Here is a 15,439-nt window from a genome sequence, read left to right as displayed (position 1 = left end):
TAACCATTCAAAAAGGCACTATTTATATCCATCTGATATAAGGTGAACTCCATGTGGTCAACAAAGGCTATCAACATTTTTATAGCCTCCATTCTAGCTACATGTGCAAACGTCTCATCATAGTCAATGCCCTCCTCTTGATTGTATCCCTGAACTACCAGTATAGCCTTGTTCCTAGTGATATTTCCTTGTTCATTTAGCTTGTTTCTGAACACCCATCTAGTACCTATTATAGTTCTAGTCTTGGGTTTCTGTACCAAGTGACAGACCTTGCTTCTCTCAAACTGATTTAGCTCCTCTTGCATGGCTATGATCCAGTCTGGATCCTTTAGAGCTTCTTTGATGGTCTTAGGTTCAACCTGCGAGAGAAATGATGTGAGTGCACATAGATTTCTTAGAGAAGACCTGGTTTACACCCCTGCATTTGGATCAGAGATGATATTCTCAAGAGAATTTGAACTTTGATGCTTCCATGGTCTGATCTGTATACCCAGAGAAGATTCACCCAAGGAGTGACCCAAATGAATAGGTTCAGTGGGTGTGGCTTCATTAGTTTGGTCAGCAGTTAGAGTAGTTCTTTCTTCTTTGTGTTCCTCGTGATCAATGTCAATTTCCTTGTGGTCTTCGGATCCATCTTCATACTGGGGTTCAGATTCCTTTGTAACTCCATCACCAGTGAGTCCTATGTCATAATCTTCATCCTGCAGACCTTCCTCAGCCAAATTGTTAGATTCATCAAAGATAACATGAATATTTTCTTCTACACACATAGTTTTTTTATTAAACACTTTATAGATCTTACTATGTGGAGAGTAACCCAAGAAAATTCTCTCATAACTTCTATCATCAAACTTACCTAGACATCACTTCTCTCAGGTGAGTATTGTTGGGTTTTCTTCCTTGAAGTAACTTATAGGAGTTTTCTCAAGAATGAGTTTAACTATGCATCTATTTAGCAGGTAACATGCAATGTTGACTGCCTCAGCCCAGAAACTCTTAGGCAGTCCACTAGCAATCAACATGGTCCTACCCATGTCTTATAATGATCTATTCTTTCTTTCTACAACCCCATTTTGTTGTGGAGTTCTGAGTGCAGAGAAATTATGGTCAATTCCATGTGAGCTACATAACTCAAGAAATTTTGAATTTTCAAACTCAGTACCATGGTCAATTCTTATACTTAATACATTGAACCCAGTTTTTGTTGAATCATTCTAACAAATACACAGAAAATATCAAAGGTTTTATCTTTAGATCCCAAAAATAAAGTCCAGGTATACCTAGAGAAGTCATTAACAATCACAAACACATACCTCTTACCTCATCTGCTCCTTATTCTTATTGGTCCACATAGGTCCATGTGAAAGAGTTTCAGAGGTTTAGAAGTGCTGACAACCTTTTAGATTTAAAGGATGACCTTACATATTTCCCTCTAGCACATGCATCACATACCCTGTCGGAGGTGAACTTAACTTTAGGTAGCCCAAGGACCAAGTCCTTTGCTGCCAACTTGTTGAGTTGAGAGAGACTGGCATGTCCCAGTCTTCTATGACATAGTAGTGGATCATCTTCCACTACACTCAAGCATGTGTGCTCACTCTGGGGAAGTGACATAATTGATATCTTGTAGACATTGTTATGTCTCTTACCCTTTAACATAATTTCATCAGTATCAAGCTTAGTGACAGTGCAAATTTTGGAATTTAATTTTACCTCGTTTCCTTTGTCGCACTTTTGAGAGATGCTAAGACGATTTTGTTTAAGACCTATCACATAATATACATCTTCTATAGTATGAGAGAGTGAATTACCAACCTCGTCAATACCTGTTATCTGGCCCTTTTTCCATTTCTAAATGACACACTCCCTCCTTGGAAGGCTGTCAATGAGAGGAAGTTTTTCTTTTCTCGAGTCATATGTCTTAAGCATCCACTGTCTAGATACCAATATTAATTGTTCCCTATCACCTTAGCATGTACCAGAGTTCACAAGTTAGTTTTGGGAACCCAGACAAGCTTGGGTCCCTTTATGTTGGAAAAGGGATGAATCAGATCCCTCCTTGCCCAGAAGAGGAGAGTATTAGAAACTATTTTCTTATTAACCTTAATCCACTTAGTATGGACAAGAGGATTGAAATTTGGATCCTCTTCATTCTTCACATTTTTATCAATACCAAAGGTGCTTCTAAACTGAGCATGAATTAAGGCAGGACAAGTATCTCTAAAGTGTCATACCTTTCCGCAATGAGTGCAAATGTTATTGTCAGAGATTCATACATACTTTGGGTCAAACTTAGGAACAAGTTTTCTGTAGCCAATTCCGGATTTGTTAGGGCTACAGTTTTCATTCAGCCAATTCAAGGCATCAGAAGATCTATGCTATTTACTTAATCTAGTGAGCTCATAATTAGCATTTTCTAGATTTTCCTGCAGGATTTTATTTTTACATTCAGCATCACAGGGATTATCTTTAGCACTTTTCAATTCCTTTACAAGCTTATCCTACAGATCACTCATTTTTCCTTTACCATGTATATCAGAGGACTTCTTATTCTTAGAAGTAAACTCAAGAACCTGGTTCTTGAGTTCTTTGACCTATTCCTCTAAATTGACTTTGTCAGATTCAAGCTCTTTGATACCAAGTTTGACACATGAAAGATTGTTTATTAACTGATCATTTTCAGAACTCATTTTATCCATTTCATTCATCAAGATCACAATTTTGGCCATCAGTTATTTTTTTTGACATAACATGAATGTTTTCTTTCAAGTTAGATATAGTTACCTGGTTTGTTTCATTTTCAGTTTCTGAATCGCTCATGGCCATCATTCCTATCACTTCTACCTCTGTTTTGGATTCTTCAATCGCCATCAATGCCACTTCGATGTCTTTATCTCCAAAGTCAGATTCCAAGGTCCTCCATATATCATGAGCAGAGATGCAAGAGGACACTCTGAAGAGAGTGTTTCTGGACAGGCTTCTATAGAGCAGGTCCTTTGCTTTAGCATTTTTCTGAACTAGCTTACGATCTTCCTTATCATATTCCTCTTCTCTTTTATTGCACTTGTTACCTTCACTATCCATTTTAGTTGGGAGAATTGGTCCATGACTGACAATTACCCATAGGTCAAAGTCAGTGGCTTGAAGAAATATTTCCATACGAAGCTTCCATTTATCATAGTGGTTTTCATCGAGCAAAGGAGGTCTTCCAATGTGCATTCCAAGATATACTGGGGGCTCTGTCAGCACATCCGGTGTTCATCAATTACAGCATAGAGACGTATAGCCTCATCCTCCTTTTCTTCCTCTTTATCACTTCCATTATCCTCATATGCTGCCAAAAAATCCTGCTTCATTACTTCAATGAGTCCTTTGCCTATGATTTTTCCTTTCTTTGAACCCTTTTCTCTCATCTTCTCCCGTTTCTCCTTTTCAGCTAGTTCTTTTCTCCACTCAATTTCCCACATTGGGAAATCCTTGACCATGTGATTTATCTTGCTATACTTGTAGCACTCATCATAGTTAGCTTTGTCGATCTGCTTAGGCTTACCACTGGCCTCTCTCTTGGATGCATTTTTGGAGTTCTTCATGAACCTCTTGAACTTGGCAAACATTGCTAGATCAGGATCATCATTGTCAGATTCATCATCCTCAGAAGCCTTAAGAACTAAGGCCTTATCCTTCTTTGGTTCTTCCTTGCGCAGTTCTATCTTTCTCATTGCATAAGTTTTTAAGTTTCAACCAACTCATTAAGTGAGATTTTGTCCAGCTCCTTGGCTTCCTGGATTGCAGTGACTTTTGATTCCCATGAAACTGGAAGGATTCTTAGAACTTTGCTAACCAACTCTTCTGAGGTAAACACTTTTCCAAGTGATTTCAGTTCATTGGTTACTATAGTAAACCTAGTTATCATATCCTGGATGTGCTCAGACTCCTTCATGGAAAAAAGCTCATAGTTTCTCATAAGTAGCTCTATCCTTGGTCTCTTCACTTGGTTTGTTCCTTCATGAGCAGTTTGGAGTGCATCCCATATTTGTTTTGCATTAGAGCATGCAAAAATTATATTATACTCATCAGGACCAAGTCCACAGATAAGGATTTTCTTAGCCTTTGCATTCTTCTCCATCATTCTGAAATCTGCTGCCACAAATTCAGACGGGTCCTTAGGAACTGTTTCACTGTGTGCATTTTGTTTAGTAGGAGTCAATGGACCTGGTTCACTATGGTCCATAGTTCATAATTTTCAGCTGTTAGGAAGTCTTCCATTCTTGCTTTCCACCAATAGTAATATTTTCCATTGAACAGGGGTGACCTCATAGTTGATTGTCCTTCATTAATTTTGGGTGGAGCACTCACCTTGCTTCCAAGATCTCTCTAGGTGCTAGCCGTGTGTGAATGAGAGAACTTGCTCTGATACCAATTGTTAATTTGAGTGCCCGTATGAATTACTAAGGAACTTGGTTCTTTGCCGCGTTCCTTAAATCGTGAAGTAAAGAAGCAGTAAAGTAAACACAGAGATTTTTATATGAAAATCAACCGGCTCAAAAAGGTGCAAAAACTACGACCTACTACGTAGAATTTTCAACTTCAACTCCACTAGAACAATGAGCCAAAAATGTATCAATTACAAGACTATAATTCGATACTCTCTAGTACTCCGACTACGGCTATTTAATTTATAAGTTACTCTAACTTGTAAAGCAAAACACTCACTCCAACTCACTAATTATTTATGACACTTGATTACAACTCAATTTCCTAAAACACATTCACTAGACTGACTCAGGAAGAATACAATGCAAGTACACGACTCGAGTAAACGACTTATGACTCTTTAGTTGATGTATAAAATAATAGTTCAGAAGTCCAAAGTCGATCATATTTAAACGCTCAACTTGAGATCTTCTAGGAGTCCTATTCATAGTTAGCTTCCTCTTTGATAGGACTCTTACTGTTCCAAGGATTCCACAAGTTTTGAGACTTTTGTCTCTGATTGAATTATCTGTATCTTCTTGTATAACGACCTTTATCACATATAGAAGCCTTCTTTCACCAAACTCGGACTTGGGTAACTTTGAGATAAAATTATTGTATTGTACAGACGTACAAGTATCAACATGAGGAGCTGGTCCTTTATTCTGAGGAGCTAGTTCTTCAGAATAATTAAGCAGCTACGTTAAAGACCTGGTTCTTTGAATATTTAGTCATACTTTGTTAATCATCAAAACTTCAATACTCAACATGGACGAGGGGTTTAACTTACCTGCAATAAGGCGGTGGAACAACATCAAGATTCAGGTTGATTTGGTTTTCGTTGGTAATTACAACAACATAACATGTGCGACTAACAATGTCCATGTTCTCTACACATATGCAACCTGCAGATTACGCTTGGATGGTCCTGCTATCCTTTACCTTTTGCATAGTATCTATTGTTTGTAACACACCTTCCGTGCCTTAGTATATGCAATTTCTTTTTGTGTTTTATATCTAACAATAGAATCTCTTCGATCAAGGTGAATAAGAGATCATCTTGTATGCTTCAAACATATACTTTCTGTTGCTCATATGAGCTTGTTATTGATTTGTGATCTAATGTCATGAAAATCCTATGTGCTCCTAATGTCATGAAAATCCTATGTGCTCCTATGATAGAAAAACGAAATATGCATCTAATATTTAACTCGAACTTAGGGGAACTCCCTCCTGTGACATCTTTTCAGTTGTTGACACTGTAGTAAATAGAGTCAACCCATAAAGGGTGCTCTTAGGGCTCACTAGGGTAAAAACCAGTCATTTTAGTAATTATTACAACCTTAGTATTCCCCATATAAATACACATATAGTGTACAACTAAATATATAGAATACGCAGTATTTATCCCATACTTAGTCTTCTCCTACAATTATACTAGGGTTTAAACTGTGGTTTAGGGAGTTGATCCAATACAATGTGACAACCACCACCGACCAGTAATTCCAGCCGCGATTTATCCGTCTTTCGCTTTCGCTACAAAGAACAAGTAAGTTCTCTGTTTATGATTTACGCGCTAACTAATGTAATAATGTGTTTAGATTTATCGCGTTCGTTCATTGGTATCAGAGTCCTAGGCTGGTTTTCTGGTCCAAAACAAAATATAGAATAGTTTTGATTTACTATGTGAATGTTGAACTATCCGTATTTTTCTGTGCTATTAGACGGATTAATTTGTATAATCTCAACGAGATAATTATTTTATCAGTTTAATTAAAATTAGTTTTCGTATCTGAGCAATTGAGTATTGTAATTCAAGTTTCATTAAACACTGATATAAAATCGATTGTGAATCAGTTTTAGTTCGACTATTATCGAAAGTGATTAAAAAAATTAGTTTTTTTAGTCAAACTCTCTGATTAGCAACCCCATCTCCAGTTGCCGCTGAAACCCATTGTTAGGTGTCTGCTTTTAGAAGCTACTGTCAAACTAGAAAAAAAAATTAAGAGAATGAAAAACTTTTTCCTTTTTCACTGATAGTCGAACTAAAATTTGTGTTAGTACTCTAATAGCCATGATAAAGAACAGAATATAAGAATTTATCCACAAATCTAGCAACGACAGTGATGAAAAGGAAAGAAGAAGGAGAGTGGATTTCTCTCCCCAAGTTCTGTAATTCGAATTTTTTTAAAACTGTATGCTTACGGCGACAAAACTGTATGAAGGAAGAGAAACACGTTTCTCTCTTTAAATCCTACAGTATGCTTATTATTTAAAATATTTTTAAAAAAGGAAAAGAGAGTACATAGATACGGAAGATGAGGCGAAAAAGTTTAATAGTTTCTCTGCTCTATTGTTTAACATAATATTAAAGACTTGGGATATGATGCCTAAGAAGCTGGGCTTCTTATTTTGTTTAGAGAAGATGTACTTCTGAAGCCATTGGGCTTATTTCCTTAAAATTTGCAGAACTAGTTAGATGGGCTTAAGAGGTTGCTTGGGCGTTTTTTTTCGAAAGGCAGATTTTTTTAAAAGATTGGGCTAAAGGCCCATTTTAAATGCCTTGTAATTCTTTATAGGCTAAAGGCCTAATTACAAATTACAAACAAGTTCTCTTATTTTAAAAAACAAATACAAATTATAAAAATTGGTTATATGGACCTAATGTTTAAGAACAATAATTGTTGACTGATGAACAAAAAATCCAAGTTGTCATACGCTCTTTACCTAGTTCTTGAGATCATATGAAAATATATTTGAGCCATAATGAGCGAATCACAACTCTAGAAGATGTACGGATGCATATTGAGTTAGAAGAGGAACGACTTGAGGCGGCAAAGCCAATAATTGAGTTGCACATGGCAACAACATCCAAAACCGAGAGTGATTCAAAGAAAAGGAACGGGGGAAAGAAGAGAGGGCCACGTTAACTTCAGCCAGCTCAGCATGAAAAAAGGGCAAAGACTGAAAAAGACAAGAATAGACGTCCCAAACGTGTCAAAGTTGCTAAAGTGAAATGCTATAATTGTGACAAAAAGAGTCACTATGCCAGATATTGCTCTGAGACTCTTAGAAAGGTATTTCACGATGCTCGAGTTAGTGAACTTTGTGTTTCTAGTTCTATTTTTCTAACTGAATCTAATCCTTTGTGGATTGTAGACTCAGGAGCAACATACCACGTAGCCTGGGAACACAGTGCCTTTGTTGAATTTCGGTGAGTTCCACGTGGAGTAAAGTGGATATATGTGGGCAACAATAATAAAGTTGTTGTTGAAGGGATCAGTACATTCAAGTTAGTCCTGTGTGGTGTTCAAGACCTAATACTACATGATGTTCTCTTTGCACCAACAATTCGCCAAAATTTTATTTCAGTTTTTCCTTAAGTTAGGCTTTGACTTATTTTGCCATGGCAATTCTGCCAAGTTGACTTTTGGTTCATCTTTATTTGGTTTTGGTCATGTGACCGAAGGTTTAATTATTATGAATTTGGATTATGATTCATTTAATAATAATGCTAGTTTTTCTATGTTTGTTTCTTCACATAAATATGATAGTGATGTAAACATATGGCATGCTAGACATTGGCCAAAAAGAATGCAAGGTTAGAAAAACAAGGTTTTCTTTCCAACATTGAACATATGGAATTGTCCATTTGTGAAAATTGTCTAGCTGGAAAATCTGCCAGAAAACCTTTTGGTCAGGCGACTAGAGCTGAATATCCTTTGCAATTAGTCCATTTGGATATCTGTGGGCCTATGAATATTAGGGCTAGGCATGAAGCAAGTAATTTCATCACATTTATTGATGACTTTACCCATTTCAGTTATGTCTATTTAATTTCCCACAAATCAGATGCAATAAGTTGCTTCAAACGCTATATGAGCTTAGTGAAAAATCAATTAGACAAGAAGATAAAAGCTCTTCGAACTGACCGTGGCCGTGAATATTTATCAACTAGTTTAATAATTTATGTGATGAAAATGAAATATTTTATCAGTTGACTATCTCAAATACTCTACAACAAAATGATGTTGCGGAGAGAAGAAACATAATGTTCCTAGAAATGGTTAGGTCAATGATGGCAAATGCTAACCTCCCAATTAGTTACTGGGGTGAAGCGTTGCTTACTGACACCTATTTACTTAACCGAGTGCCTACAAAATCAGTTACTACTACTCCATATGAGTTATGGACTGAAAAACAACCCGACCTGAGTGTATTAAGACCTTGGGGTTGTGCTGCCTATACACATGATTTCTCTTACAAATATGGCAAATTTGGCCCGAGGGGAAAGAAAAGTATCTTTATAAGATACTCTGAAACCTAAAAGGGTTATGTATTTATAGGTCATCAAGACAGTGGGAGTGTAACTGAGTTTGAATCACGAGATGTCACATTCTTAGAGAATGAGTTCCCTAAGAAGGGAGAGGTAGGTCAAGACCTAACCTTATTTGATATAATGGATCGAGAAGTACAAGGATCACTTCATTTGAGTGGGAGAATTTTAGCAGATGATGAATTAGTTTGTCATCAACGACCTCCGTCATCATCAGATGCGAATGAAAGTAATCCTTCTACATTTAGTGGAAGTGACCACATGGATCTTGTTCCAAGTAGGAGCGAGATAGTCACAAATCTTATTCCAAGTGGGAGCATGATGATTGTTCTTGATCCGAGTGGGAGCAACATTGATCCAAATGGGAACAATGATGAATCACAAATAATATGTGATTCTTGTAAAATGATTCTCCGTCGATAATTTGATGTTGAAGGCGGTGAACTATTTATGATGCTCTTATAAGAAGAAAACGAGCCTAAAATTGTAAAAGAGGCTCTCTCATGCCCTTCTAAGGATAAATGGACAAACCCAATGGAAGATGAACTGGAGTCTATGAGAGTCGACAAAGTTAAGAGATATAAGGCTCGACTGATGGCGAAATGGTATAGACAACATAAAGGAATAGACTATGAAGAAATTTTCTCACCTGTTGTACGATTTATCTCTGTTCGCTAGTTCTAGTTATTGTTTCAAGCTTGGATCTTGAATTATATTATATGGATGTAAAGGATGCCTTTCTCAATGGAGAACTAGATGAAGAAATCTATATGGAACAATCAAGGTGTTTCATTGAAAAGGGCCATAAAAAAAAGGTTTATAGACTTTTGAAGTTTATTTATAGCCTCAAACAATTTTCAAGGCAGTAGTATATACGCTTTCAAAAAATTCTTGTATCCAATGGTTTTACCATGATGGATGAAGACCATTACGTTTATACCAAGAGATCAAGAATCAAGCTCGTAATTTTAACATTGTATGTAGATGGCATACTTATAGCTGGAAATGATAAGGAGTTTATCACCGAGATAAAGTCATGCTTATCATCCCAATTTGAGATGAAAGATATGGGTGAGGCAGCATATATTCTTGGAGTTAAGATTTCAAGATACCGTCCAAAGAAACTATTGTATTTTTCACAAGAGAGTTACATTAGAAAAGTTCTTGAACGATTCAAAATGCAAAATAGTATCCCAGTTGAAACTCCTATCAGTAAAGGCCATACCTTGGGAAGTTAGATGTGTCCTAAGACTCCTGAAGAGACAGAAAGAATGAGTCGAGTTTCTTATAGGAGCGCACTCGGAAGTCTAATGTATGCTATGATGTGCACTAGACCTGATATATGTCAAGCAGTTGGCTTGGTAAGTAGATATCAAACGGACCCAGGTTTAGAACATTTACAAGCAGTAAAGAGGATCATGAGCTATGTGAAGGGAACTATTGATTATGCGCTTTGTTATCAAGGCGGAAAAGATCTATGATTAGTTAGATACAGTGATGTTGACCATGCAGGAGATCTAGACAAAAGGAAGTCTACCTCGAGATATGTTTTCTTACTTAGTGATGGCATCATATCATGAGTAATAAGAAACAATCATGTGTATTACTATTTACGATAGAAGATGAATACGTGGATCTCGCATTAGTAGCACAAGAAGTTGTTTGGTTGAAAAGGTTCTTGGAACACTTGATGGATATCGTAGAAAATGTTGAACCAGTATTAGTCTACTATGACAGTGAAATTGCAATATCCTTCACCAAGGACTCTAAGTTTCATTGTAAAACCAAACACATAGATATCAAGTATAACTTGTGAGAGACGTGGTTAGACGCAAGGTAGTGAATGTGATGTATGTGTCTACAAAAGATATGTTAGCAGATCTATTGATCAAGCCTTTATCTAGAGATGCATTTGTGATACACACTAGATCTCAAGGATTGCATAGACTTTGCTTTACTTTATTTTGTTATTATTTTCCCTTGTTCACAAAACTAATGTTCTTTGATTGTCAATAAAGTTGATTTACATACATGCATATTTTATTATTGAATGTTATGTACATTCTTTGTTCATTATTTATAAGTATGTCGGGTAGACAAAAGGTTGGCCTTCTCACACAGGCAACCACCTCCTTATCTTATTCTCTTAAAATCAGAATATCGCTTAAATAATGACATAAGTTCATTAGGGTGAAAAACGTTCACCTAGTCTATGTTGTGAGCCAAATGTGAGTTAAATATGATATTGTAGATCAACGAACTCAAATTTAGATACGTGTGGTGTTTAAATATCATTTTTACAACATTCGAGATAAAGACATATGCTCTTTGGGAAAAAGGAAAAAATGTCGTAGCACATGTTTCATACCATGTGTGCTAATGTCGACCAATTGGGTTAACATAAGTCTATTTTTAACTTATTGTTGTGTGAGACCTAGAGATTTTATGATGGCTTAAGATTTTGTACCCTCAAAGACTCCGATCAGATACTTGAGACTTAGTGTGATGTTAGCTATCTTAGTATGTTTCCAAAAGACCATGAACACAAATTCTGTCTAGCAGTCATACTAATGTTAAGGGGATCGTGAGAAGAGGAAGATCATTGATGGAATATCATTTATATGTATTCACTGGTGCATCAATTATAACTTATGAGTTATAGTTCTGAATATAAGAAATAATGATATATGAGATTTTGAGATTATATCAAATATGATTTATTTAATCTAGGGTATTGCATACTTTATGATCTACTTGCAGGTTTGCACTCGACGAGAGGCTATATGCTCCTAATAGATGTATAGCACTTAGCTCTCGCAGAATGCTGGCCGCACAGTCTACTTCCCTGTATGAATGATTGAGGAGATGAGATGAGAATGTTTCTCAAACTAGATGAGCACTCCTATTATGTGTGAGTAGGAGATGTAGGAAATAAAGTCCATACATAATGGATTCTCTTAGGTCCCACTAGGGGAAAACCCAGTAATTTTAGTAATTATTGTAACCCTAGTATTCCCCATATAAGTACACATACAATGTACAACTAAATATACAGAATATGCAGTATTTATCCTACACTTAGTCTTCTCCTACAATTATACTAGGGTTTAAACTGTGGCTTTGGGGGTTGATCCAATATACTGTGATAACTACCACCGACCAATAATTTCAGCTGCGGTTTATCCGTCTTCCGTTTCCACTACAAAGAACAAGTAAGTTCTCTGTTTATGATTTACGCGCTATCTAATGTGTTTAGATTTATCGCATTCCTTCAGACACTTAAGGAAGCACAAGAAATAACTCTACAAACGATTGCTGCCTTTTTTTGGTTGACATGGTTTTCGGGCTAGCTTGCGCGCGCCCAACTATTCTACCGGGTACCTGCCAGTGGCGGAGACATGATTTTCGCTAAGGGGGTTCAAAAAAAAGAAAAAGTTAAAAGTATTAAAAGAGACAGTGGCCAGTGAGAATTGAACCAATGACCTTACAAAAGTTTTGAACCCCTTTGACCACTAACCTATGCTTTTGGTCTATATATGTCGAGGGGGATTCAATTATATATAGAGGTACAAGCAGAATTTTATCTTATATGTATAATATAATTTTCCGGCAAAAGGGGTTCGGGTGTGTTTGCAATAAAATTTGTGCAGAAAATAAAAACTGCAATCACAAACAATAATAAAGAAATAATTATTTTATTGATAAACATTGAGGGTTACAAGACTGTTTATCCCTTGATTCTTCCCTCCGATTTATTCTACGTGATTCGAGAGCCTTAGCGGCATATTTATCAAACGTAGTACTTTGAGTAAGATATATTTGACATGAATATTCCAAGAGTTTTATGGAATTTCGGAGATCTCTTATTTGATCTCCTTGTGCATATTTCGAGAGTTTATGAAATTGCTGAGATATATAGCCTTATTTATAGGCATGAATTAGGGTTTGGGTGGAGTAGCCACCAAGTAACCCTAATAGACTCATAATATTTCAAGAGTCGTCTTGAATTTAGGATTTATCTTGACCTGTTAAAATTCAGTGTCTACAAGATACTATGTCTTTCGCCGGAACTACACGAATCTGAAAGTTTCCGCAGCTAGGTGGAATTTAAGAATTTACTATTTCCAGATCGAAAGGAGTTCTGCTGTGAAATACGTATGTGTTGTAGCTCTATTAGTTTACTTTCTAACAGCGTAAACGGATTACAATTTGGAGTCTCCTAACTCGAGATACGAATTTTTCGACAGGAGTGCACAAAGCTGGATTGCAAGTGCTACAGACATTAGGAGCATATTCGGAATATTATTGTAGCCATTCTGCGGGGAATCCTGCTATGAAATTTTTCAAGTGTGACAGGTATCAGAGCTTTCTTTCCAATGGAGCAAATGGATCGCTATTCGTACACTCCTAGCTCGAGATATCAATCTTTTGGTGAGACTGTACAATGCTGTAAAGTTAAAACACTAGACACGTTTATCAATTTCAAAAGAATATTGCGGCTAATCCTCAAGGAATTTGGTGCTAAATTTTTGATATGTTCCAGCCCCTCGAGTTATGATTCTTTAGGAAGAAGCGGCTTGTGATTTTATTGCTCCTACCATGAGAAATAAATATTTTTGCAGAGATGCGCTAAGTGTTTGCTCGCCGACGTTGGAAAGGCCTACTCCAGTCGTCTTCCTTGTCAACCTACAATGATGCGATGTGGTACATGTTGGCTTGCCAATGATGAAATATTGTATCTACAAGCCTCCAAGAGTAGAGATTTTATCGCCAGGATTGAAAGGACACTTCATATGTCTCTCTCGCCAAGCCACAACAAAGAGACGAGAGGTTCGCTAGCAATGCATCTTCTTAGGGATATCAAGATCGCTGGAACTATCGCAAAATCCTACAAAATAAAATATCTTGAAAGTCCTCAGTGCCAATAGCACGACGTTTCAGCAACACGACACTTCAACTATACTCATAAATGTCGATGCAGATGACATAAAATTTTTGATTTCACATGATTGATTGGTATCGACGGTGCAAAGCTCAGTTTAGCAATAAGTATCAATGTTGACGACATGACGCTTCTCAAGCACTCGATAAATATTTTCATCCTTTTAATCTCTTGACAGTGATGTATCAGATCCTTGTAGCATTGAAGCAATGAAATATCTATTTTGGCTCGACACAAATTGCCTTCTTTCTTTCTGCAATATGCGCATATTTGAGTAATCAACGTGATGCTTCAGCTCGAATTTTGATGATCATGTCACGTTGAAACACTTTTTTTAAAGCTTATGCGACTGAACTTAGAATAAAACTCTAAGCTACCTACGTACCTCGGTGAAGAGGATCAAGTCATAACGTAGTTCAAAATAAGTGAGTTTATTTTTTATTTTTTTTATTTTTTTATGTCCTAACTTTTGCCTAGGCCGCCTCTTTCGAGGTTTTCAACCAACCGGACCTTTTGTTTTTTGCCTAGGTTGCCTCTTTCAAGGTTTTCAACCTAGCGAATTTTTTTTATGTCCTAACTTTTGCCTAAGCCGCCCCTTTCAAGGTTTTCAACCTAGCGAACTCCTTTAATTTTTTTTTGCCTAGGCCGCCTCTTTCAAGGTTTTCAACGTAGCGATTGTTTTTTATGTCTTAACTTTTGCCTAGGCCGCCCCTTTCGAGATTTTCAACCTAGCGAACTCCTTTTTTATTTGGTATCGTTCGCAGTTTAGGCTCATGCGGTCCAGGAGCATAGCAATATGCAGTTTAGACTCGTGTGTTAAGGACTCCGTTGTTACGGGTTAATTTCCGGAAAGAACTCCGTTGATCACTCCTTTGTTGAAGAACTATGCACTTGGTGATTGATCTCTCTGTTTGTGGATGCCTTCACCAATTGCGGAATGTTCTTCTCCAACTCTGAATCTCCTCTGAGAGTTATGTAACCCCTCTATTTATAGTTGTAGAAGATGGACAGTCCAGCTACATATGAACTCTCTTGCTTGATTCTGATTGACTCATGTGAGTCATCAACCCTATCATATAAGCTATGTCATAATCTTGCTTGTGATTTTCCACGACATGACATTTTAGACACTTGGCAACTCTTGATGGTCACTGTTTTGGTCTAGGATTGCCACATCTTTTAACACGTGGCCTCATCTTGTTAGCTTGGAGTTTGACTGGACATGCCATGTCACTTGACACATGGCATGAGTCTGGGTCTTAAAATGAATAGACCTTGGGCTTAAAAATAATAAAATGGACTGATTTAATTTGTAAAGTCTAAATTAATTATTTAACCCAAATAAAATTAAGATTCAATCCAAATTTTGTATGGATTAAACTTAATAAATTTTATACGTCTACAGGGTGAACCCCCTTCCGTCCCCCTAAATCAGCCCCTAGTACTTGCTCTCTCCTGCCATCACAGGCAAATGCGGACCCAGGATTCGACGGTCGCGGGAGCAGTATTATATTTTAATATAAATTTATCACTGCTCATAAAGATTGGTACATGTCCTATGCTAATATCTAACTATTTCTTGAAGATATTTGTAAGTATACATTGAGTTTTTGTCGAAGTTTTCGGGTGCTGGTGACCCCTCTCCCTATAGCGTGTGTCTGCCTATGATCACAGGTACCAGGTAATTT

At 36.9% G+C, this 15,439-nt stretch overlaps 1 protein-coding gene across 1 annotated transcript; it reads right to left on the bottom strand.

Annotated features, from left to right (window-relative positions):
* Positions 1–3,730: 3,730 nt before the first annotated feature.
* LOC138891949 (uncharacterized) lies at positions 3,731–4,231 on the bottom strand. Its single transcript, XM_070175639.1, has one exon. It carries the CDS (start codon positions 4,229–4,231, stop codon positions 3,731–3,733), a length of 501 nt encoding a protein of 166 aa, XP_070031740.1.
* Positions 4,232–15,439: the final 11,208 nt, after the last annotated feature.

Source organism: Nicotiana tomentosiformis, chromosome 5, assembly GCF_000390325.3.
Source record: "Nicotiana tomentosiformis chromosome 5, ASM39032v3, whole genome shotgun sequence".
Classification (NCBI taxonomy): Eukaryota; Viridiplantae; Streptophyta; class Magnoliopsida; order Solanales; family Solanaceae; genus Nicotiana; species Nicotiana tomentosiformis.
This window is presented reverse-complemented; position numbering and strand designations above follow the sequence as displayed.

What these genes read in the sequence shown, in the direction of transcription:
- LOC138891949 (XM_070175639.1), bottom strand. Translation starts at nt 4,231, where the DNA reads ATGGACCATAGTGAACCAGGTCCATTGACTCCTACTAAACAAAATGCA.